The following is a 27303-nucleotide window of genomic DNA, read 5'->3' on the forward strand; positions in this document are numbered from 1 at the left end:
ATTTGAGTTGGAAATGTCAGTATGAGCTCATGATGTTTTTTTCCTTTTCAAAAATGTATTTCCTAATTCTCTCTACTGAAAAATCAGAAATTTAGCTAGGTGGCATTAAGCACTTTTCTAAATAATAATTCTCACTAGAAGGAACCTAAAGTACCTTGGAAAAATGGCTTGTTTCAGGTTGGAGTCAGAAAATCTATACTATGAGCCTGGAACATATTATCATATCACATTACAAGCTACTGGGGAACTTTCTGTTTCTATCAGTGGTAGAATAGCTTTTTCTAAGACAGCATTGCAACTGAGAAGAATTAGAAAAGCTGGAAAATTTTTTTAAAAAGTCTCTTTGAAGCCTTTGGAGAGTGAACAAGGCAGATGAAAAGGAATTGAGAGGCCATAATTTTGGAGAAAAAGAGAGCACAGAGGGGTGAAGCCAACTTTGGTATAGCTTTCCCCATGGAGTGATTGGCTGATTTGAAATATGTAGCTAAGGGGTTGAGCGGAAGGTGGTGGCAGAGAGGCTGAGATTCTAAGCAGAGTTTTTGATAGTCGTGCAGAATTGGGGGACGGAATTGGAGTTCAGAGCTTGCAAAGAATGAGGGGCGCTGGAAAACACCCCAAGGTTTTAGTTGGGAACCCTGAAAGATAGGCTACACTTTATGCTTAAGGGTGAACTCAGAATAGATCCAGCTCTCACAAAAAGCTGAAGCCAGGCTTTCAAATCACCTCAATCCTTGATTGGATTAAGATCTGTTCCTAGCTTTGTGGCTTGCTCAAAGCAGATGTAAATCTTCTCTGGAGGAAGACACTGTCATCAATTACTGATTCAGGTTATCGGTATAGTTTTTATATACTTAGTGATAATATTTGATTTATTTATATGTAACTATATATAACATATTTATAGCATGGTAAATATTTATAAAACTTAGTCTGCAATTCATTTAAAAAAAAAAACACCAGATATATAAAAATAAAAGAACTGATTGAAAACTAAGAGAGAAAACAGATAATTGAAAAGGCTCATAGGGAGACTTCCAGTAGAGATGAAATGGTATTTTTCCCAGCTAAATCCACCTATAAGTCCTGGAATTGGTACAGAAGGCACCCAAAGGAAAACTGTGAATGGTTCTAGGAAGGTGAGCTGGTTTGGGACCATAGGACTGAAAGAACAGCATAGCCACAGGGCATTTTGCATTCCCCCCACAGAAGAAGGCCACCTAGTTCTGGTATTTCCTGACCCCCCTGACCTAGCAACAGAACACAGTCCAGGTAGGTTCATGCCTCCCCTGAATCAAATGGGAGTCCCTCTGAAAACATCATACAAATTTGATACCATTGGCAAGGGGATCAGTTATGAGCCCCACTGAATATGGAGTGCTGAAGTGAAGCACACTCCTTTCCCACCTGTCTTGAGACTTTCCTTTGAGATATCAAGGCAGGTAGGCAGAACTGACAAAAGAGACTCCGCTACAGCAAGAATTCTAGTCTGAGAAGCATTTTTGTCCTTGAGGGCTTGTGACCCCCCTCCGCAACCTAGAGACCCCAAGGTGGGCACTACTGTCAAAAGGACACAGCTACAAAGTCTCTTTGGCTTTGTGCGCCTGAACTGCTTTTCCCCTACTCAAGAGACACAGGGGCAAATGGATGGAACTGGCAAGAGGGATCCTGCTGTAGCAAGGGGCACATTCTGGGAGCCTCTTTGTCTCTGTGGGCTCAAGATTTGCCTTTTCTATTCAGAGACATTGGGAAGCTGAGGGGCAGCCTAGGGCCATCACAGCCTTTCCCCACCAAGAGACACTTGGCAACCTGGCTTGAGGAAACTCCTTTTGCCCCCCCACCTCAGGCAGCACTAGCAGGGACCAGTGGGAGCCCAGTGGCACCAGGTAAACAAAGCAGGCCAGATAAGACCACAAAGACTCTGGAAATTAACCTGCCATTTGAACAATGGCCCAGAAAAGTAGGCCAAGATCCACATGCTAAAACTAAACAAGTTGACAACCTGCTAAAATAAAAGTTTTAATAAGACCCTATGTTAATGACTTCTAACATAATAGACAAAATGTTCAAGATACAATAGAAAATCACTTATCTTACCAATAATAAAGGAAACTGAAACTTGAATCAGAGAAGATAACAGACACTAACACATGATGAATCAGATGTTGGAATTTTCTCAGAATTTTAAACTAGCAGTGATAAAAATCAATTAAAAATATCTTGAAACTTCAAATCAATTAAAAATATCTTGAAACAAAAAAACCCCCAAATCTTAGCAATAAACCAAATAAAATTAATTAGAACTAGATTTAAAATTATATTAGAACCAAATGGAAATTTTAGAATTGAAAACACAGTAACAGCAACAACAACAACAACAACAAAGTTGCTGGATGGGCTCAGTAGTAGAATGACCATCAATAATAGATGGTAGAGTCAGTAAACTTGAGAATAAAATAGAATTCATCCAATCTAAACAGGAAACAGACTAGAAAAAATGATCTGTGGGACAAAAGATACTGAATTCATGTAGTTGAAATTCCTTCTGAGAAAGGGAATGGGGCTGAAAGAGTATTTGAAAGAAATATGGCTGAAAACTTACTGAATTTGACAAAAGAAACAAATCTACAGACCCAAGAAAGTGTGCAAACCCCATACAGGATAAACCCAAGGAAATCTACACCAAATACATCATAATTAAACTCTTGAAATCTAAAGGCACAGGATGCAAAGTTAATATACAGAAGTTCAGTTGCTTTCCTGTGTATCAGCAATGAAGAAGTAGAATTTGAATTTAGAAACAATGCCATTTACATCAGCACTCCCAAAAGTAAAACACTTAGGTATAAGTCTAACAAAGTATGTATAAGATCTGTGTGAGGAAACTGATAAAACTCTGATGAACAAAATCAAAGAAGAACTAAATAAATGGAGAGATGTTGCCTGTTCATTGATTGAAAGACCCAATGTTGTCAAGATATCACTTCTTCCCAACTTGATCTATAACTTCAGTGTAATCCCATTCAAAATCTTAGCAAATTATTTTGTGGATATTGACAAACTGATTCTAAAGTTTATATGACGAGACAAGAGATCCAGAATAGTCAAAAGAGTGAAGGAGGAGAGCAAAATTTGAGGGCTGACACTACCTGATAGCAAGGCTTACTTACCACAAGGCATTGTGGTATTGGCAAAAGAATAGACAAATAGATAAGTGGAACAGAATAGAGGGCCAGAAACTTGAAGGCAAAGAAAAAAAGTCTTGAAAGTAGCCAGATAGAAATGATGCAGTACATACAGGGAATACCAATTCAGATAACAATAGATTTCTCATCTGAAACCATGGGCACCAGTGGAAGTGGCACAGTCTTTGAAGTGCTGAAGTAAAAGTTGTCGCTCAGGAAATAAAGGAAAATAAAAAATTCTCAGATGATGAAAAACTATAAGTTGTTCTTGCTAGTAGACCTAAGGAAATGATAAAAGAATGAATCTTGGAGTGTCAGGAAAGAAGAAGGAACAATGGAGAGAGCAGAAATATGGATGCATACAATAGTAGACTCTCCTTTTCATCCTCAGTTTTAGCAGTCATATTTGGTGATTGAATCAAAAACATAAAACTATCTGGTACTTAATATGATGATCCTTAAGATAGTAAAAATAAAGGACCTAAATGAAAGTGAGGTTTCCATACTCCACTCAAAGTGGTAAAATGTTATTACTGATAGATTGTTATAAATCACTTATGTTTATTCTAATACCTAGAGTAACCACTGAGAAAACTGTACAAAAAGATAAAAACAGTGTACATAAATAAAGATGAAATCTTTAAAAATGTTCAAATGGGGGACTTCCCTGGTGGTGCAGTGGTTAAGAATCTACCTTCCACCATACACAAAAATAAACTCTAAATGTATTAAAGACCTAAAGGTAAGATCAGACACTATAAAACTCCTAGAGGAAAACATAGGCAGAACACTTTTGACCCAAATTGCAACAATATTTTTTTGGATCCATCTCCTAGAGTAATGGAAATAAAAACAAAAACAAATGGGACCTAATTAGGCTTAAAAGCTTTTGCACAGCAAAGGAAACCATAAAGAAAACAAAAAGAAAACCTATGGAGGACTTCCTAGGTGTCTCAGTGGTTAGGAATCTGCCTGCCAATGCAGGGGACATGGGTTCGAGCCCTGCTCTGGGAGGATTCCGCATGCCGCGGAGCAACTAAGCCTGTGTGCCACAACTATTGAGCCTGTGCTCTAGAGCCTGTGAGCCACAACTACTGAGCCCATGTGTCACAACTATTGAAGCCCACAAGCCTGGAGCCCGTGCTCCACAGCAAGAGAAGCCACTACAATGAGGAGCCCGTGCACCACAATGAAGAGTAGCCCCCGCTCAGCAACTAGAGGAAGCCCGTGTGCAGCAGCAAAGACCAAACACAGCCAATAAATAAAGAAAATAAATAAATTTATATATAAAAAAAAAGACAACCTATGGAATGGGAGAAAGTATTTGCAAACGATGTGACCTACAAGGGATTAATTCCCCAAATGTACAAACAGCTCTTACAGCTCAATATCAAGAAACGAACAACCTAATCAAAAAATAGGCAAAAGATCTAAATAGCCATCTCTCCAAAGAAGACATACAGATGGCTAACAGGCACATGAAAAAATACCCAACATCGCTAATTATTAGAGTAAAGCAAATCAAAAATACAATGAGGTACCACCTCACACTGGTCAGAATGGCCATCATCAAGAAGTCTACACAACTAGTAGGTGCTGGAGAGAGTGTGAAGAAAAAGGAAACCTCCTACGATGTTGGTGGGAATGTAAATTAGTGCTGCCACTATGGAGGATGGTATGAAGGTTCCTGAAAAACTAAAAATAGAGTTACCATATCATCCAGCAATCTCATTCCTGGGCATATATCCAGTATTGTTTTTGTTTTTTTAATTTCAGTTTCCACCTGTCTTTTATAATGTATAGAAATGTGATTTATATATTGATCTTATATCCTGCAACCTTGCTGAACTCAATGCTTAGTTCTAAGAGTACTTCATAAAATACAATTTTACTTCTTCCTTACAATTAATATACCTTTTATTTCCTTTTCTTGCCTTAAAGTACTTTCTGCAGTATGTTGAATAAAAATGGTAGAAGTTAAAAAAAACAAACAGAATCTGCCTTCCAATGCTGGAGACACAGGTTTGATCCCTGGTCTGGGAATTAAGATCCCATATACCATGGGGCAACTAAGCCCACATGCTCTGGAGCCCGCGCTCCGCAATGACTGAGCCCGTGCGCTCTAGAACCTGTGTGCCACTACTAGAATGAAGACTACATTGCAACTAGAGAGGCCCACATGCCAGAACGAAGAGCCCACGCACCACAAAGAAAGATCCTGCATGCCACAACAAAAATCCTAGGTGCCACAACTAAGACCCAACTCAGCCAAATTAATAAATAAATTTTTTAAAATGTCAGATGACCTGCAGGAAGGCAGAAGAGAGAAACAGAAGAATGAGAATCAGGGAACACAAATATAAAACAATAGATAGAGTGGGAGACTTCAGCCTTAACATATCGGTAATTACCAGAAATATAATAATTACCTTAAATATAAATGCAGATTGGATGAAAAAAAAGTGACCAAGTTATATGCTGCTTATGGGCAAGTCACTTCAAATTCAACAGTGTAGTTAGGTAGAAAGTGAAAGAATGGAAAAACTATACCATATAAACATTACTTTTAAAAAGAGCAGGAATGGCTATATTATCAATAATATTGATAGATTAGATTTTAGAGTATAAAAAGTTACCAGAGACAAAGAGACATTACCTAAAGATAAAAATAGCAGATTAAACATTGTCAGGGATTAAGGATAGGGAGTGTATGAGGAAGATGTGGGAGGGAGGTGTGTGCGGTTATCAAAGGGCAATATGCAGAATCCTTGTATTGTTGAAACTGTCAGTATCTTGACTATGGTGGTGGGTACATGAATCTACACAGGTAACAAAATTGTATAGAACTTACACACACATACACGTACACACGTGAGTATCAGTAAAATTGTAGAAATCTGAATAAGATTGATTTAGCAATGTCACTATTATGGTTGTGATATTACACTGTAGTTTTGAAAAATGTTACCATTTGAAGAAACTGGTTAAAGTGTACAAGGAATCACTGCATTATTTCCTATAACTGCATGTGAATCTATTATTTCAACTAAAATTTAAGTTATTAAAAAAAAGAAAGATTCAGGGAGACTAAGAAGACATAACAACTAAATGCAGTGTAGGATCCTGGACTGGATCTTGGAACAGGAAAAGGACATTAGTGGAGGCACACACACTGGAAAGACAGCAATTGGAATGATTAGAAACAGACTTTGAGATAAATAGTTACCATCTTTAAGAATTTAAGTGACAAGATCAATGATTTCAGCAGAGAATTAGAAAGTATAAAAAAGAAATTAGTGGAAACTGAAAATACATTTACTCATTTTAAGAACCTTAGACAAAGATGAGGAGAGAATCAGTGGCTTGTAATATATATTGGAATAAAATAACTGGACAGAAATACAGAGACAAAGGGATGAAAAACACCTTTGTCCCTCTCTCTCATTCCCTCTCTCTCTCTGTATGTCTCTGTCTCACACACACAAACACACAAACACAATTTTCTTGAAGCATTTGAGAATAAGTTATATATATGTATATATTATATATAAATGGCCCTTGACCCTTTAAACTAAAATACTTTAGTATGTATTTTCTAAGAACAGTGATAGTTTTAAGAGACTTAAGACTTAAGTCTTAAGGTATCATTTTCACCATCAGTAAATCTGACATTGATATAACGCTTTTATCTACTGTTTGTACTCCACACTGTCAACTGACCCAATAATGTCCTTTCTATCATTTCTCTGCCTCCAGTACAGGATCCAGTCTAGGGTTAGGTATTGCATCTGATTGTCATGTCTCTTTAGCCTGCTTTAATCTGGAACAGAGGTCAGCACACTTTTTCTGTAAAGGACCAAATAGTAAGTATTTTTGGCTTTCTTTCAATCACAGCTACTCACTTCTGCTATTGTAGCACTAAGCAGCCATTGCCAGTAAGTATGCAGAAGTATGTTCTGATAAGATTTATTTGCATAAATGAATGGCAGGCTGGACCTTGCCCAAGGAGTATAGTTTGCCAGCTCCTGATCTAAAATATTTCTACTGCCATTCCTTGTTGTTTGTTGTTTTTAATGGTACTGGCATTCTTTCATAAATACAGTCCCCCTTTTTTAATCCAGTTTTTAAAATTTTGCTTTTGTTTCATGTTTCCTCATGGTTAGAGTCAAGTTATGCATCCTTGGCCAGGATGCTGCTTAGGTGGTGAGGGGGAGGGATCCTTTTCAGGGTATCACATCTGGAGGCATACAATGCCTATCTGTCCCTTATTTTTTATATTTTATTTTCCTGTTTGAAGTATTGTCTTATTTTTCCACTGATTCCTCTTTGAAACCATTAAGCAGTATGTGGGGAGCCACTTTAAGACCATGCCCATATCCTGCTCCTCATCAGATTTCCTTCCTGCTTTTTAACATCCGTTGATGTTAAAAATACTTTAATACTCCTCTGTCAGTGGTTAACAAAAGGAAGATTTGAAAACACTTGGCCTAATTGACATATAGAGAATATTGCACTATACAGTTGCTGTACTCTTCTAATGTTCATGAATTAAAGAAGAAATCACCCTGGTAATTTGAAAATATTTCAAACCAAATTATAATGAAAATATTTTATCTCAAAGCTTTGGTATACCACTAGTGCCATGCTGAGAATGAAAGTTACAGCTTTAAATGTATACATTATAGAAGAAGAAAGATTGAATCAGTGGTCTAAGTTATCAACTCAAGAAAATAGAAAAAGCACTGCAAAATATACTGAGAGTCATGGGAATGAAATAATAAGAAAGAAATGAATATAAAACATACAATAGAGAGGATTAACAAAGGTAAGTGTTAAAAGACCAGTAAAATTGATAAATTGCTAGAGAGATTGATAAGGAGAAAAGAAAACAGAAATTACTGATACCAGTGATGTTAAAGGGGCCATCATGGTAGATCCTACAGACTTCGGAAAAATCATATGAGAATATTATTAACAAGTTTGTTCCAATAAATTTGAAAAATATAGATGAAATGGCAAACTCTAGTAAAACTAATTTACTAAAAGAAAACTCCAGGCCCAGATGGCTTCAATAGTGAATTCTTGCAAACTTTTATAGGAGAAACAGCACCAATCTTACACAGACTCTTCTAGAATATAGGAAAATAGGTGAAATTCCTTGTTTTTATGCAGGCAGCATACATTTGTTATCAAAACCTGATGAAGTAGAAAATAACAGGTCAGTGTAACTTACAAACATGTTTAAAAAATTAAATGGGACTTCCCTGGTGGTCCAGTGGTAAAGAATCTGCCTTCCAATGCAGGGGACATAGGTTTGATCTGGTCAGGGAACTAAGATCCCACATGCTGTGGGACAACTAAGCCCACATGCCTCAACTAGAGAGCCTACATTCTGCAAACTACAGATTCCAGGCACTCTGGAGCCCTTGCACCACAACTACAGAGCCCATGTGTCCTGGAGTCCATGCGCCACAACTGGATAGAAGCCTGCGTGCTGCAGCGAAAGATCCCATGTGCTGTAATGAAGATCCTGTGTGCTGCAACTAAGACCTGACACAGCCATAAATAAATAAATAAATAAGAAATAAAATAACTTGCAAACTGTATCCAGCAAAATATAAAAAGAATCATGACCAAGTTGGGTTTGTTTGAGATATTCAAGGTCGATTTAACAGAATAAAGGAGAAAAACCAAATGACCATTTCATTAGATGGACACTTCAAAAAAAAACAAAAAAGAGTTCAGTACTCATTAGTGTTAAAAAAAAAATCTTTAAAGAATAAGGACTTACCTGGTGATCCAGTGGTTAAGACTCTGTGCTCGCAATGCAGGGGGCCTGGGCTCGATCCCTGATAAGGGAACTGGATCCCTCATGCCACAACGAAGCCCGAATGCCACAACGAAGATCAGCATGCAGCAATGAGGATCCCACATGCTGCAACTAAGACCTGGCACAGCCAAATAAATTTAAAAAGAATAGAAAAAAAGAATAGAAAAGTACTTCCTTAAGCAGGTAAAGAGTTCATACAAAGAATTTAGGGTAAATATCACACTGTATGGTGAAATATCGAAATCTTTCTCCTGAGATTGGGAACAAGATACTTACCAACACCAGTTCTTTTCAGTGTAATAATGGAGAACTCGACCAGGTGTAATGAGACAAGGAAATAATAAAATATAATAAAAATGTTAGAAAGGAGAAAATGAAATAGTTCTTTTTTTTTTACAGAGAACATGCCTGTATTGTTTATAGTTTTTACCTGGGATAACTGGGAGAATGGTGTTCCAATCATAGAGATGAAAATTTTGTTGATAAAAATATATGTAGGTGGTATTTAAGACTTTGAGACAGTTTGAGATCCTTACCCAGTGAATTTAGGTAGCAAAGCTGACTGTGGTTGGAGACTTCAGGCATTCCTACAATTACATATTGGGATAAGCAGTTGGGTTATCAAAGGGGACTGAGAAGAAGCTGCCTATGAGTCCAGAGTGTAGGATTTGAGAAGCCAAATGGAGAAAGTGTTTTCAGAAAGAGGAAAAGGGGGGGGAAAAAAGGAGGGAGTTTCCCTGATTTCAAACTATACTGTGAAGCTACAGTAATCAAAACAGCATGGTACTGGCCCCAAAACAGATATTAAATCAGTGGAAAAGAATAGAGAGCCCAGAAATGAACTCACACTTATACGGGCAATTATCTATGATAAAGGAAGCAAGAATATATGATGGGGAAAAGACAGCCTCTTTAATAAATGGTATTGTGAAAGCTGGACAGCTACGTGCAAAAGAATCAAACTGGACTACTCTCACACCATGCACAAAAATAAGTTCAAAACGGATTAAAGACTTAAATATAAGACATGAAACCATAAAACTTCTACAAGAAAACTTAGGCAGTATGCTCTTTGACATCAGTCTTAGTAGGTTTTTTTTTTTTGGATGTGTTTCATCAGGCAGGGGAAACAAAAGCAAAAATAAATGGGACTATATCAAACTAAAAATCTTTTGCACAGTGAAGGAAACTATCAACAAAATGAAAAGGCCACTACTGGGTGAGAGAAGATATTTGCAAATTTTATTTTCAATATGGGATTAATATCCAAAATATACAAAGAGTTCATGCAACTCAACATGAGAAAATAAACAACCTGACTTAAAAATGGGCAGATGATCTCAATAGACATTTTTCCAAGGAAAACATACAGATGACCAATAGCTTATGAAAAGATGCTCAGTATCACTCATCATCAGGTAAATGCAAATCAGAATCACAAGATATCACCTCACGCTGGTCAGAATGGCTATTTTCAAAGGACAACAAATAACAAGAATTGATGAGGATGTGGAGAAAAGGGAAACCTGTGGACTGTTGGTGGCAATGTAAATTGGTGCAACCACTGTGGAAAACAGTATGAAGTTTCCTCAAAAATTAAAAACAGAACTACCATGTGACCCAGCAATTCCTCTTCTTGATATTTATCCAAAGAAAACACCAATTAGAAAAGATATGTATCCCTATGTTCATTACAGCATTATTTACAATAGCCAAGATATGGAAGCAACCTAAGTGCCCATCAGTAGATGAATGGATAAAGATGTGGTGTACATATACAGTGGAATATTACTCAGCCATAAAAAGAATGAAATCTTGCCATTTGTGACAACATGGATGGACCTAGAGGGTATTAGGCTAAGTGAAGTAAGAAAAAGACAAATACTATATGAGTTCACTTATATGTGGAGTCTAAAAAACAAAACAAATGAACAAACAACAAGACAGAAATAGAGTTGTATATACAGACGACAAACAGGTGGTTGCTTGAGGGGAGGGGAGTGAGGGAGGAGAGAAATGAAGGAGATTAAGAGGCACAAATTTATAGTTGCAGATGAATCACGGGTATGAAATGTATGGTGTGGGGAATATAGTCAGTAACTATGTAATACCTTTGTATGATGACATAGGTAACTAGACTTACTGTGATCATTTTGAAATGTATAGAAATATTGAAACATTATGTTGTGTAACAAACTAACCTATTGTTGTAGGTCAATTATACTTCAAAAACGAACAGAAAAAGATCAGATTTGTGGTTACCAGAGGCAGGGGGTGAGGGGAAGGGGAATTGAATGAAGATAGTCAAAAGGTACAAACTTCTAGTTATAAGATAAGGAGGTACTAGGGATGTACAACATGATACATTGAATTAACACTGCTGTATGTTATATATGAAAGTCGTTAAGAGACTGAATCCTAAGTGTTCTCATGACAAGGAAGAACTTTTTTTGTATTTCTTTAATATTGTATCTATATGAGATGATGGATGTTCACTAAATTTATGGTGATAATCATGTCATGAAGTATGTAAGTCAGATCATTATGCTGTACATCTTAAGCTTATGTAGAACTGCATGTCAACTATATCTCAATAAAATTGGAAGAAAACAAGATTAAATGCAAAAAAAAATAAAGAGGGAGTCATCAGCTATTTCAAGTGTGTAGGAAAGTGAAGTAAAAAAGGATCTGAGGCTTTACTCCTCTATACCTTAATAAAAGTATTTCGGAGGAGGAGTCGGGGTTAGACCCCATTGGAATAGGGTTAAGAAATTACAGGGTAGGAGTATTGTCTGTGAGAATAGATAATTCTTTTTTTTTTTTTGGCTACACTGCACAGCTTGCAGGATCTTAGTTCCCAGACCAGGGATTGAGCCTATGCCCTCAGTAGTGAAAGCATGGAGTCCTAACCACTGAACCACAGGTGAATTCCCAAGAGTAGATAATTCTTAAGACTTTTGATATAAAAGAAAGAAAAAAGTAGGCAGTAGCTTGAGAACATGAGAAGTGAGTTTGTTTTCTAAGAAGGGAATCCAGCAGCTCATCTTATGCTGATCCAGTAGTTAGAAAAAGTATAGCATGGGGTTTAGAATTAGCTTTGTTCCGATGAGGCCCTTGATTGAGTAGAGTTTAAGAATTCTGCACCCAGGTAAAGGGTGTGACTACAGGGAAGGTAAAGTACCTACATTTAGTAATGGGAAGAAAATATAGGTCTCTCCTGATTTATTTCTTCTTTCCACATCTGTTCACTTTGTGTCATTAGGATGCCAGACACACTAGAAATAATGAACAAAACAGACAAAAGTCCTTGCTGTCATGAAATTTATATTCTACTGGGGCTAAGTAGAAGTGAAACAAGTGAAGTAATGAATTGATCATTAGCTAAAAATTGAAGAGAGGAAAGAGGGTATGGAAAGGTGAAAGATAATAAGGTATAACAGTGAATTGACCAGGGGAATAAAAGGATTGATTGTCCCTTAGTGCTGGGAACCTACTTGAGACGTGTTTGTAAATGTGAAGTGAGACCAGCCAGCGCAATGTTGTGTCTCTTGCCTTATTTAGCTGCTTGGTTTCATATACAGAGTAGCAGAGAGTTGGATTCAACCAGGTTTAGGGTTGCCATATGTATAACTGCAGCTTAATAAGATGTTGTTGAGTGTAAAATGCACCCTTGTGTACTTCTAAGAAAGAAAAAACACTAATTTAAACTATGACATGCCATTGGTTTTACAATGCATCCCGATTTCTGAGCTATTAAGAAAACATTTTCATTCTGGAGTTGGTGAAATAAGTGGTTGGGATGCTTCTAGTTAGAAGCAACAAGAAAACCCAGACTCGGATGGACTTTAACAATAGGGAGAAAGGACATGGCAGTTTAAATGAGGCCTGCTTCCTTGGCTCTCCTAACTGTAAGTTCCCTGCTTCTCTTGAGCCAGCTTGTTGTGGGGACCTATAGGAAACTATAGGATCTACATTCTGTTGTGATTCTTCTAGACACAGAGAGCAGTGTAGCTGGGCCAGTATAGCAAGGTGCAAGGACCATGAAGCTACAGATTTGGAAAGCAAGATGTTGCATCCATGGAGTGCAGTAGGTCTTCTTGACTTCCACAGTCCAGTATATTGATGAAGGAATGTATTGCTGAGGCTATGGGAGTACTGGGAGACCTGAGAGCAGAGAAGATTTATATCTGGATGATGGAAGTGTAACATGGTAGAACCACTTTGGAAACAATTTGGCAGTTTCTTTAAATTTAGGTGTATATCTATACTTTGATACAGTGATTCCTTTTTATATATTTATCCAAGAGAAATGTCCACACAAAGGCTTGTAGACAAATGTTCTTCGTGGCTTTGTTCATAAGTGTCTGTAACTACATAATCCAAGTGTCTATCAACAGGAAAATGAATAGACATGTTCTAGTATATTCATACTGTAGAATACTACTCAGCAATAGGAAGGAACAAACTGTTGATGCACACAATACTCAGAAACATGCTGATCAAAAGAAGGAAGGTACAAAAGTGTCTCTGTATGATTCCATTAAATCAGGTTCTATAAAACTGATCTGCAGTGATAGAAACAAGATCATTGTTGAGGGTGATTACCTGTGGAGAGGTCTGAGGGAACTTTGGGGGATGACAGAACTGTTTTATATCTTGTTTTCGGGTTTTATATGTGTATAAACTTGTCAAAACTTATCAAATTGTACATTTATGGTGGTTGCATTTTATTATACATACATTACTCCCGATTAAGGTTGATTTAAAAGTTTGGTGGGAAGGAAGCAAATCAGTATAGCAGTCATTATACTAGATGTGAATAGACTATATTGTGTCAGTTAAACTGTCAGACTAGGTTGAGAAACAAAACCTAACCATGTCCTGTGTAGAAGAAACAAACTTCTTCTCTCTACCCTTGACCTCACTGTGGTCCCAGGTGTGCCATGTGCTTTCCAGGACCTATGGTGGAGTGGAAGGATGTGACCTCACCCTTTCAATGGAAACACCAAAATCAGTTAACTGCTGAACAACCACCGATGAAAAAATGCTGGAACCTACCAAAAAAGATACCCTACATCCAAAGACAAAGATGAAGCCACAACAAGACGGTAGGAGGGACACAGTCATGATAAAATCAAATTCCATACATGCCAGGTGGGCAACCCACAAACCAGAAAATAATTACACCACAGAATTTCCCCCATAGGAGTGAAAGTTCTGAGCTCCATGTCAGGCTCCCCAGCCTGGCAGTCTGACAACAGGAGCAGGAGCCCCCAGAGAATCTAACTTTGAAGGCCAGCAGGGTTTGATCACAGGAATTCCAAAGAAGTGAGGGAAACAAACTTCACTCTTAGAGGGTGTGCACAGGGTGTGGTGTACACCAGGATCCAGGAAAAAAAGCAGTGACCTCATAAGAGACTGGGCCAGACTTACGAGGAACTCCTGTGGAGATGAGGGGCAGCTGTGACTCACTGCAAAGACAAGGACATTGGTGGTGGCAGTTCTGGGTAGTACTCATAAGTGTGAGCCCTCTTGGAGGCTACCATTTTCTCACCAAGACCTGGCACCACCCAACAGCCTGTAGGCTCCAGTGCTGGGACGCCTCAGGCCAAACAACCAACAGGGCAAGAGCACAGCCCCACCCATCAAACAAGTTGCTTAAAGTCTTCCTGAATAAACAGCTGCCCAATAAACTCACCGCCTAACGTGGCCTTGCCCACCAGAGGGACAAGACCCAGCTCCACCCACCAGTGGGCAGGTACCAGTCCCTCCCACCAGGAAGCCTGCACAAGCCTCTTAGATAGCATCATCCACCAGAGGGCAGACAGCAGAAGCAAGAAGAACTACAGTCCTGCAGTCTGCAGAATGGAAACCACAATCACAACAAAATGAGACAGCAGAGGAAATGTGTCCCAGATGAAGGAACGGAACAAGATAAAACCCCAGAAGAACAACTAAGTGAAGTGGAGCTAGGCAAACTACCTGGGAAAGAATTCAGAGAAGTGATAGTAAAGATGATCCAAGATCTCAGGAAAAAAATGGAGGCACAGATGGAGAAGATACAGGAAATGTTTAACAAAGACCTAGAAGAACTAAGGAACATACAAACAGAGATGAACAATACAATAACTGAAATGAAAAATACACTAGAAGGAATAAATAGAATAACTGACTCAGAAGAATGGATAAGTGAGCTGGAAGACAGAATGGTGGAAATCACTGCCATGGAACGAAATAAAAAAGAATGAAAAGAAATGAGGACAGTCTAAGAGACCTCTGGGACAACATTAAACACACCAACATTCGCATTATAGCGGTCCCAGTAAGAGAAGAGGGAGAGGGAGATAAAGGACCTGAGAAAATATTTGAAGAGATAATAGCTGAAAACTTCCCTAAGATGGGAACAGAAACAGTCACCCAAGTCCAGGAAGCACAGAGAATCCTAGGCAGGATAAACCTAAGAAGGAATATGCTGAGACACATAGTAATCAAATTGACAAAAGTTAAAGACAAAGAAAAAATATTATAAGCAATAAGGGGAAAGCAAAACATAACATGCAAGGGAATTCCCATAAGGTCATCAGCTGATTTCTCAGCAGAAACTCTGCAGATCAGGAGGGAGTGGCAGGATATATTTAAAGTGACGAAGGGGAAGAACTTACAACCAAGAATACTCTACCCAACAAGGCTATCATATAGATTCGACAGAGAAATCAAAAGCTTTACAGACAAGAGAGGACAATTCAGCACCACGAGACCAGCTTTGCAACAAATGCTAGAGGAACTTCTCTAGGTGGAAAAGAAAACTAGAAACTAGAAACAAGAAAATTATGAATGGAAAAGCTCACTGGTAAAGGCAAACATATGTAAAGGTAGGAAATCATCTGTTCACAAATATGACATCAAAACCAGCAGTTCTGAGAAGAGGAGAGCACAAATGCAGGATATTGGAAGTGCCTTTGAAACTAAAAGACCTGCAAGTTAAAACAATCTTGTTTATACATAGACTGCTATATGAAAACCTCATGGTAACTATAAACCGAAAATCTACAGTAGATACACACACAAAAAAGAAAAAGGAATCTAAACACAACACTAAAAGTTAGTCATCAAATCACAAGAAAAGAGAACAAAAGAGGAAGGGAAGCAAAGACACCTACAAATACAAATCCAAAACAATTAACAAAATGACAATAAGAACATACATACTGATAATTACCTTAAATGTAAATGGATTAAATGCTCCACCCAAAAGCCATAGACTGGATGAATGGATACAAAAACAAGAACCATATATATGCTGTCTACAAGAGTCCCACTTCACATATGGGGACACATACGGACTGAAAGTGAGGGGATGGAAAAATGTATTCCATGCAAATCGAAAGTTGTAGTAGCAATACTCACATCAGGCAAGATAGACTTTAAAATAATGTTAAAAGAGAAAAAGAAGGACACTACATAATGATCAAAGGGTCAATCCAAGAAGAAGATGTAACAGTTGCAAATATATATGCACCCAGCATAAGAGCACATCATTATATAAGGCAAATACTAATAGCCACAAAAGGAGAAATCGACAGTAACACAATAATAGTGGGGGACTTTAACACCCCACTCTCATCAATGGACAAATCATCCAGAGAGAAAATCAGTAAGGAAACACGGGCCTTAAGTGACACATTAGACCAGATGGACTAATTGATATTTATAGAGCATTCCATCCAAAAGCAGCAGAATACACTTTCTTCTCAAGTGCACGTGGAACATTCACCACGATTGATCATGTGCTGGGCTACAAAGTGAATCTTGGTAAATTTAAGAAAATTGAAATTGTAACAAGCATTTTTTTCTGACCACAACACTGTGAGATTAGAAATCAACTATAAGAGAACAACAACAAAAAAAACACAAACACGTGGAGGCTAAACAATATGTTACTAAAAAACCAGTGAGTCACTGAGGAAATCAAAGAGTAAATAAAAAAATACCTAGAGACAAATGAAAATGAAAGCAGGATGATCCAAAACCTATGGGATGCAGCAAAAGCAGTTCTAAGAGGGAATTTTATAGCAATACAGTCTTACTTCAAGAAACAAGAAAAATCTCAACCTAACTTTACACATAAAGCAGCTAGAGAAAGAAGAACAAACAAAACCCAGAGTTCTTAGAAGGAAAGAAATCATAAAGGTCAGAGCAGAAATAAATGAAATTGAGATGAAAAAAGCAATAGGAAAGGTCAATGAAACTAAAAGTTGATTCTTAGAAAACATAAACAGTTGATAAACCTTTGGCCAGACTCATCAAGAAACAGAGGGAGAGGGCTCAAATACAAAGGACACCACAGAAATACAAAGGATCATAAGAGAATACTATAAGCAACTGTATGCCAGTAAAATGGACAACCTAGAACAAATGGACAAATTCTTAGAAACATATAATCTTCTAAGACTGAACCTGGACGAAATAGAAAATATGGATAGACCAGTCACAAGTACTGAAATTGAAACTGTGATTAATAAACGTCCAACAAACAAAAGTCCAGGACCAGATGGCTTCACAGGCAATTCTATCAAACATTTAGAGAAGAGTTAACACCCATCCTTCTGAAACTATTGGCAAAAATCAGAGGAAGCAACATTCCCAAACTCATTCTATGAGGCCACCACACCCTAATACCAAAACCAGACAAATATACCACAAAAAAAGAAAATTACAGGCCAATATCACTGATGAACATAGACACAAAAATCCTCAACAAAATATTAGCAAACCAAACCCAACAATACGTTAAGACAATCATACACCATGATCAAGTAGGAATTACCCCAGACATGCAAGGATTTTTCAGTATCCACAAATCAATCAGTATGATACACCACGTTGGTAAATTGAAGAATAAAAACCATATGATCATCTCGATAGATGCAGAAAAGCTTTTGACAAAATTCAACACCCATTTATGATAAAAACTCTCCAGAAAGTGGAAATAGAGGGACCATACCTCAACATAATAAAGGTTGTATGTGACAAACCTACAGCTAACATCATTCTCAATGGTGAAAAGGTGAAAGCGTTTCCTCTAAGATCAGGAACAAGCCAAAGATGTACACTCTTGCCACTTTTATTCAACATAGTTTTGGAAGTTCTAGTCACAGTGATCAGAGAAGAAAAAGAAATAAAGGTAATCTAGCTTGGAATAGAAGTAAAACTGTCACTGTTTGCAGATGACATAATACTATGTGTAGAAAATCCTAAAGATGCTACCAGAAAACTACTAGAGCTCATCAGTGAATTTGGTAAAGTTGCAGGATACAAAATTAATACACAGAAATCTCTTGCATTTCTGTATACTAACAATGAAAGATCAGAAAGAGAAATTAAAGAAACAATCCTATTTACCATTGCATCAAAAAGAATAAAATACCTAGGAATAAACCTACTTAAGGAGGCAAAAGCCGTGTACTCCAAAAGCTATAAGACAGTGAAGAGAGAAATCAAAGATGACACAAACAGATGGAAAGATGTACCATGTTCTTGGATTGGAAGAATGACCAATATTGTGAAAATGACTATACTACCCAAGGCAATCTACTGTCAAATTCAGTCAATCCCTATCAAATTACCAATGGCATTTTTCACAGAACTAGAACAAAAAGTCTTAAAATTTGTATGGAGACACAAAAGACCCCACATAGCCAGAGCAATCTTGAGAAAGAAAAATGGAGCTGGAGGAATCAGGCTCCCTGACTTCAGACTATACTTCAAAGCTACAGTCATCAAAACAGTATGATACTGGCGCAAAAACAGAAATATAGATCAATGGAACAGGATAGAAAGCCCAGAAGTAAACCCACGCACCTGTCGTCAGTTAATCTACAACAAAAGAGGCAAGAATATAGAATATACAATGGAGAAAAGATTCTCTTCAATAAGTGGTGCTGGAAAAAACTGGACAGCTACATGTTAAAGAAAGAGGGAGAGAGAGAGAAAGAAAGAGAGAGAGAGGAAGAAAGAAAGGAAGAAAGAAAGAAATTAGAATTCCTTAACACCGTACACAAAAATAAACTCAAAATGGACTAAAGACCTAAATGTAAGACCAGATACTGTACAACTCTTAGAGGAAAATATAGACAGGACACTCTTTGACATAAATCACAGCAGTGTCTTTTTTGACCCATCTTGCTAGAGTAATGGAAATAAAAACAAAAATAAACAATTGGGACCTAATTAAACTTAAAAGCTTTTGCACCACAAAGGAAACTGTAAACAGAAAGAAAAAAAACTGGGAGAGAATATTTGCAAATTATGAGACCAACAAGGGATTAATGTCCAAAATTTACATACAGCTCATGCAGCTCAATATCAGAAAAACAAACAACCCAATCAAAAACTGGGCAGAAGACCTAAATAGACATTTCTCCAAAGTAGACATACAGATGGCCAAGAGGCATGTGAAAAGATGCTCAGCATCATGAATTATTAGAGAAATGCAAATCAGAACTACAATGAGATATCACTTCACACCTGTCAGAATGGTCATCATCAAAGTCTACAAACAGTAAATGCTGGAGAGAGTGTGGAGAAGGGGGGACCCTCCAACAGTGTTGGTGGCAATGTAAATTGGTACAACTAATATGAAGAACAGTATGGAGATTCCTTAAAAAAAACTGAAAATAAAACTACTGTATAATCCAGCAATATCACTCTCAGGTATGTATCCAAAGAAAACCATAATTCAAGATACATGCACCCCAGTGTTCACTGCAGAGCTATTTGCAATAGCCAAGATATGGAAGCGACCTAAATGTCCATCGTCAGAAGAGTGGATGAAGAAGATGTGGTATGTATATACAATGGAATATTACTCAGCTATAAAAAAGAAAGAAATAATGCCATTTGCAGCAACATGGATGGACCTGGAGATTATCACACTTAGTGAAGTAAGTCAGAGAAAGACAGATATCATATGATATTGCTTATATGTGGAACTGAAAAAAATGATACAAATGAATTTATTTACAAAACAGAAACATACAGACTTGGAGAATGAATTTATGGTTACTGGGGGTGGGGTGAAGCATGGTGGGGAGGTTTAGATTGGGAGTTTGGGATTGACATGTACACAGTGCTATATTTAAAATAGGTAACCAACAAGTACCTATTGTATAGCACAGGGAATTCTGCTGAATACTCTGTAATAATCTAAATGGGAAAAATTTTTTCAAAAGAATAGATACATGTATATATATAACTGAATCACTTTATTGTACAACTGAAACTAACACAACATTGTTAATCAACTATACTCCAAAATAAAATAAAATTTTCTTAAAAATTTAAAAAATAAAAAAGTTTCAAAAATTTTATAAAGAAATATGAAAAATAAGGAGTTAAATAAGTATCTAAAGCCCAGGAAAACAACAGCAAAAAAAATCAGTAATTATAATAATAAACAAGGTGGAATTTGAGCATCAAACTAGGTAAATGACTTATAATAAAAGGCATAATTTATAAAGATCTAATAATCATAAGCTTGTATAGCTAAATAAATACAGAAAGCAAAAAATAAGAAGTGTTATCAATGGAGCAGTCATGGTATGGGATTTCAGTATATATTTGTCAGAATTAGATCTAGTAGGTTTTTTATAAGTAAGAATATAAAAGAATTGAATAGTGTGCATTCAGTGTGTGTATATATAAATATACATTGCTGCTGTTACCAAGTCCAAGCTCGCTCTGCTCGCCGCACGAGAGGCCAATGAATTGGAGACGAAGTGTTGAGGCAAGGAATACGACTTTATTCGGAAAGCCAGCAAACCATGAAGATGGCAGACTAGTGTCTAGATAAAAACCATCTTTTTGGGGTCAGGATGCCCGTTTGTTTTATAGAATCAGAGAGGGAGAGCCTGTGGGGAAGTAAAGTTAAAGGGCAGAATAGAGAGGGAGAGGCTGTGAGTAGGTAAAGTTAAAGGGCTATCAGTCTTACAAAAGATCTCCGGGAATAACCAGCCTCGGTGAGAGGATATATTAATTTCTGCCGTTCACACAGGTGGTCAAGGCAGGTTGTCTGCCTGTGAGCTGAACCGAGGCACTTTAGTTTAACATTAAGGCAGAGGGGCAGAGTTCCCTGAGACAGGCCATCTGTATGATTATAATAACAAAAGCAGCAAAAGCAAAGGTTAAAGTCAAAGAAACATCTAACATGGAGTCCGATTTAGCTCTACAGGGTTACACTGTGATAGATTTTTTTTTTTTTAATGTCCAAGGAACTTTGGTCAAAGCTTATCAATGTCCAGAGTACTTGACCATAGAGAAAATCTTTAACAGGTGAGAAAAGTTGAGGTTTTACATGCGGTATTGTGTGGTCATAATACAAGTAAATTAGAAACAGTTATGACTCCTTTGAAACCCGCCTCCTATAGGGGATTCCCCTATTTCCCCTGTTTTCATTTCCATTGCAGAATTACACTCTGTGTATTCTTGAATGGGAAATTAGTAATAGCAAGGAGTTAATTCTTTAAGTTTCTGGTCTTGGATTCTTGAAATGTCTATGTTTCTATTTAATGCCTTTGTGTTGCTGCTGGTGAAGTAGACACAGGAAGTACCAATGTCTATACCTATATCACTAATGATACTGTAAAAATCAACCTGAAATTTTAGGTTAAAATTTTAGGTTAAAATTCCTTCTAAATTTTCAGTAACCAGTTGTTGGCCATTCACTAGAATACAGGGAATTTGAATTAAAAACTAGTAAAATTTAAAAGAAACAAGAACACCTAATACAGAAGCGGTGCAGAGAATAGAATATTTTCATTTATTGCTGGGGCAAATGTGAATTGTTACAGCCTTTTGGAAAATAATTTGGCAGCCTGGTTAACAATTAAAATTCATATTCCTTTTGGCCTGGTAATCCTCCTCCTAAGATTCTTTTCTTAGAAATTAAGGATATGTATTGCGGCAATGTGCATAGTGTCAACCCACTGAAAACAAAATGAGAAAGTCAGAGGGAGAAAAAAAGTGATATCTCGTAGGGTAGAATATTATGCTACGTGAAAAAGAATGAATTAGAACAATTCCTGATTAGTCAGAGAGTTTCCCACAAAGTTTTGTTGAATGAAGAAAAGGAAGATACAAACAAGTTTGTGTAATAATTTATATAACCAAAACTGATTTAAGAGAACGAGGCATATATCATGGACTCATGACTGTGAAGAAAAATAAAGAATGCTTACTAGGTGGTTAAATGTTTATCTTCATGGGGAGAAGGGGGGCAGTACTTGGGGGATCAGTAAAAAAAGAATTGTCCTTTCGTTGACCCAAAAAAGCCTGTCTGATCGTATCTATTCATTTTCTGTAAAATTATGTAAGTGTGTATGTTTAAAGATACGAAGTAAATATTTAAAATAAAAATGACCTCTTTCTTCTCCGAAAGTGATGCAGATTTGCAAGTACCTGAACACGTCCATGCGAAATCTATAGAAACTCTTAGGAGCAAAAGAAGCACAGTAGAAAGCCACAAAACTGAACTCCTGGGAAATTTATTTACCTATAAAACTGGGGTGGTCTCTGTGGTTGTTTGGTACGGCTCTTCAGGGACCTTCGCACTCCTTTGATTTGTTATCCTTGGTGCTGGCTTTGTGTTTAGGCTCATAGCATGATGGCTAAAGTAAAACCCAAACGTAGCCAATTCCAGAGGAAGAAGAATGGTCTCTTTGGATGTCTGTCTGTCACAGGATGGGTTTCTTGGAAGCATTTGCTGACGTAGAGTTTGGGGTACAAGTTAGATATAATATCTGTCAGAGGAAGGGGCAGAAAGCAGAACTGGGCAAAGAAAGAAGTTGAGCTTCAGTGCAGGCCTGACAAAGGAGAGCTCTGGAGTAAGGATTGCCTGCCAAAGTTGTCCCATGTTAGACTGAAAAATGCCCACACTCTGGTGTGGGCCCTGCTGGGAAGAGCATGATCCCGGGCAAGGCAGCTTCTGCTGGAATTGACAGCTGGATGCTGTCTGTTGACCATACTCACTTCTGCAGCTGGCAACAGCCTTTTCTTGAAGAGGAGATCTAGGTATCCTATCTCCCTGTCTACCAAACTGTCTTTCATAGGAATGAGAAAATATTTCCTAGAAGCCCACCATCAGACTTCCCCTCACATCTAAGATTAGATTACATGCTATAACAGAAATAGTAGGTTTTCTTCTCTTCTCTAGTAAAGAGTCCTCATTTTTCACTGAGCACGTGGTCATCTGGAATAATGACTGTATTTCTCAGCCTCTCTGTACCTTTATGTATGTCTAATTTTTGGCTAAGGGGGTAAGTCGAATTGTTATGTTTGACTTGGAGGAGGTATGTACCTTGCTTTCTTTCCGCTCCTTCCTGTTGGGTATAATATGGAAATAATAACTGGAGTTTTGTGCAGCCATCTTGCATTGTGAAGTAGAAGCACATGTTGAGGATGACAGAGCAACAAGATAGCAGGACATTAATTAGGGCCCTGATGATCATAGAAATGCTTTATGTGGTCTGGCTTGTTTACATTTGGGCTTTATATCTTGGTTAAAGCCATTACTGTTTAGGTTTTTCTATCGGTTGCATTAGAACTTAATCTTAACTTATACACATTTCTAATTGGCAAAGGGCAGAGGAAACTATGATTGGCTTAGACTAACATTTTGGGAATGGAATGGTTGTTGACACAGAAACATTTATATCAGGCAAGTACAGCAGAGAGAGAGAATGCGAAGAGGTCAAGGGGGATTTGCAGGAGATCATAATTGTGATGGATCCTGAAATCATAACTAGGTAAGTGAGAAAGTGAAATGTGTGAGTGATGGGCATGAAGAGATGATAGTTCTGTAGATTGGAGGTCTCCATGGGGCTGACGGTTCATTGGAGAGGGGAACTAGGCTAAATGAACTAGAGAGAGCAGAGATGGTGGGCAGCGTGTAGGTCACCTTAAATGGAGATTTTGGTGGTAGAGCTTTCATTTCTAACAGCAAGGCTGAAAAGAGTGGGTGACTAAAGTGGGGTAGAGGAAAAGATTGTTAATGGTGAAGTTAAGAAATGGAGAGGCTGGGCTTTGGATGGAACATCTTGGATGCAGTTGAATGGAAGGCAGTGAGCTAGATGCCGATATTTTGAGTGGATGAAGGGGAGTAATTGGGATGTCAGTAGATAACTCAGAAAGTAAGGGAGGCAGATCCAGAAGAGAGCATCTGTTTCAGAAAGGCTGAATTGTTGATGGAAGAGGGAGGAAAAGTGATCTGGAAACAGCAATGAGGAAAGAAATAGCATCCTTCTTAAATATTAAAAATTTCTGTACTAGAAAGGATACTAGACAAAGGATCCTAGACACGGTATAAAGCAAAGGATACTAGACACAAAGTATAAAGAAAAAACTAAACTGAGAAAATATATTTATAGTACATTTAAAAATAGAAGCTCCTTAGTATAAAAAGAGCTCCTAAACATTAATTGAAAGAGATAACTTGGTAGCAAAGTGGGTAAAGAATATGGAATCTTAATTTGCAAAGGAGAAAATGCAAATGACCAAAACACATTAGAAGATATTCATACATTAGGGTTAGTACCATTAAAAATATTAGTGAGATACTAGGATGTACCTGTCATCCTGGCAAGACCTAAAAATATTGATAAACTTCAAGCTTGGTATGTATGTGAGAGGTCAGGTGCTGATGTGCACTGCTCACGGACCGTGGTAGATGGTTACTTCAGAAGAAACAGCTAAGTGGCTGTGGTGGGTGTGTTGTATATTGTGCATTGATGTGCTTGGCCATCACAGTTAATGCTGGCCATAGCGTTATTTATTGTATTAACACATTTTACTTGTAATGGTAACTGTGTGGCCTTATTTTTTGAAAAACAAACTCATATTTATAGGTAACTTCTTGTGGCCATTTTTATGGTACAGAGTGTGATTTTCCTGTCTCAGAAAGATTTATATATTTTTGTTCACTCCTGTTGGTTTTAATATATTTGTATCCCCTTAAGTATATGGCAAGAGTTTGTTTCATCAGGATTAGTGTAATCTGCGTATAACCAGTCATTTTCTTCTGGTCGTAGTATACATCAGTGTACCCACTTGGATTGTATTGCGAATTAAGAAAGATATTATTAATACATGAAATTTTGATGGATTTAAATTTTTTTTTTGTTTATTTTTTGAATTACAGACTAACTGGATCTTCTGGGTTTATAACAGATGGACCTGGAAATTATAAATATAAAACAAAGTGTACATGGCTCATTGAAGGACAGTAAGTAGTAATGGCTAATTTAATTTTTTTTTTTCAGGATAGAGCTCATTGTGGGATTATTTTTCCTACAAGTAAAATTAACAATCTGTAGCAACTTAAAATATTATTTATGTGATAACCTTTTCTTTGACAAGTGAATTTGATTTTCTTATTTTTCTTAATCTTCATTGTTAATTAAAAAAACTTCTGTGTTGATTTGCAAATGAATTGTACACACCAGAAATTTGTATATTTTCAATTGTAATAGTTAAAAAACCGTTACAGTATTTTATTATGGTTGAGGTATGAGAAGAAAATTAGACTTCACTTGAATGTGTGGTAGGGAAGGGAGGAGATTTTAATAGCCTTATTTATTTATTTATTATTTTTAGTGATTTAACATACGGAAGTTTATTTCTTGCTCACATAACAGTTCCAAGGCAGGTGTTCCTGGTCAGCAGGCAGCTTTCTTCCCAGTGATAGTAGGATCCAGGCTCTGCTATTCATTAGCTTCACTGTCGGCTAACCGCAGCCAGCAGGAGGGGAAGGAGGAAGTATGGAGAAAGCACACCTGCGTCTTGAAGGCTTCTTGGAGAAAGTGTCACACATTGCATTCACTTGAATTTCAGCCATTAATAGCCCTTTTAAATAATTGTGGACAGTCTTAGAAGACTGGACCAAAACTGGACAAGTGGTAATTTCTTAAAACTAAATTGCAGTGTGGAATCTGAAACGATCTTAATGAGCTTTTAGAACTTGTTAAATTAAAATTGGTTTTCTGTGGGACTTCCCTGGCGGTCCAGTGGTTAAGACACCACGCTTTCACTGCAGGGGGCATGGGTTCGATCCCTGGTTAGGGAACTAAGATTCTGTATGCCACGTGGCACAGCCAGAAATTTAAAAAAATTTTTTTAAATTGGTTTTCTTGTACTTTAAATAGATCTTTAACCTGTGCATGATTTTGTAACATTCGGAAAAGATTGGTTCACTGAATTATGCAGGTCTTCCAGCTATTGCTATATTTCATTATATGAAATTTAAAACAGCACCTTAGTTAAAAATCACCATCAATCTTATCAGAAGATTTTAAGTATTGGGAAGTTGTATCTGGGTGGCAGGTACAAATTTTCCAAAACTCTCATTATTGCTTGAAAGCTTGTATTTTCTTTGGCAATAAATACTGTCAGTTGTTTTCTTCGAAGTGACAGGCTTGCTTTGTTCATGTTCAGGAAAATATCTACCAAATATCCAAGTGTAAATAACCATAGTTTTTACCCCCTGGACCTTCTAAAAGAGCCTCGGGACCCTGGCATTGTGTGGACCATACTCTTGAGAACCTGTACTCTAAGGAGCTGTCTGCCCTTGCCTTTTCTACCAGTTCACTCCCATCTGATGTCCTTCTCCACTGTTGCTCTGCATGTGCTGTCAGTAGTTACTCCACCTCAGCCTAAGCATAAAACTAAGCAAAAAACTTCAAATCCTCTGTTTGCTTATCCACATATTCAGCCCGTCAGTTTCCCTTCTAGAATATCTCCCCAATCATTTTTATCTTCAACTCTACAGTTATTTTAAGAACCACCAACCATCCTCTCCTTTCTGGGCTACTGTAATAGCCTTGAAATTGGCGTCCGGTTCTTACCTTTGCCCCTTGCCCGCCTCTCACTCACCTCTTATCTTATTCCTTCTGTTTGCTGTTTCAGACATGCTGATTTTCTTCATGTTGCTTGGACACATCAGTTTCTAAAATCTAAGACTTTAAGGCTGTTGTTCTCTCTGCCTGAAACATTGTCCCCCTAGGCTTTTCACATGGCTTATCTCTCACTATTCTGATCTTTTCCAAACCTTTCTGGGGTATCTCCCCACCACTTGTTGTGCTACTATGTCACATTCCTTTATTTTCTTCCCAGTGTTCATCATCATGTGAGTTAGCTTGTTTATGTATTTAATTGTTTGGTTAGAGATGTTAGACAAGATATATGGGGTAGATAAAAGGTTCAGGCTGGAGACATACAGTTGGGAATCACCAGGATGGAGAT

At 37.5% G+C, this 27303-nt stretch overlaps 1 protein-coding gene across 4 annotated transcripts in view; it reads left to right on the forward strand.

Moving 5' to 3' along the window:
• ATRN (attractin) overlaps positions 1-27303 on the forward strand; it is a 154261-nt gene that overhangs the window by 20733 nt on the left and 106225 nt on the right. For all 4 annotated transcript variants that reach the window (XM_057703490.1, XM_057703489.1, XM_057703487.1 and 1 more), the window contains exon 2: positions 25205-25288. In XM_057703490.1, coding sequence (XP_057559473.1) covers positions 25205-25288 — 84 coding nt within the window. The remainder of the gene's footprint in view (positions 1-25204; positions 25289-27303) is intronic.

This window comes from Hippopotamus amphibius, chromosome 12, assembly GCF_030028045.1.
Source record: "Hippopotamus amphibius kiboko isolate mHipAmp2 chromosome 12, mHipAmp2.hap2, whole genome shotgun sequence".
NCBI classification, from domain to species: Eukaryota; Metazoa; Chordata; class Mammalia; order Artiodactyla; family Hippopotamidae; genus Hippopotamus; species Hippopotamus amphibius.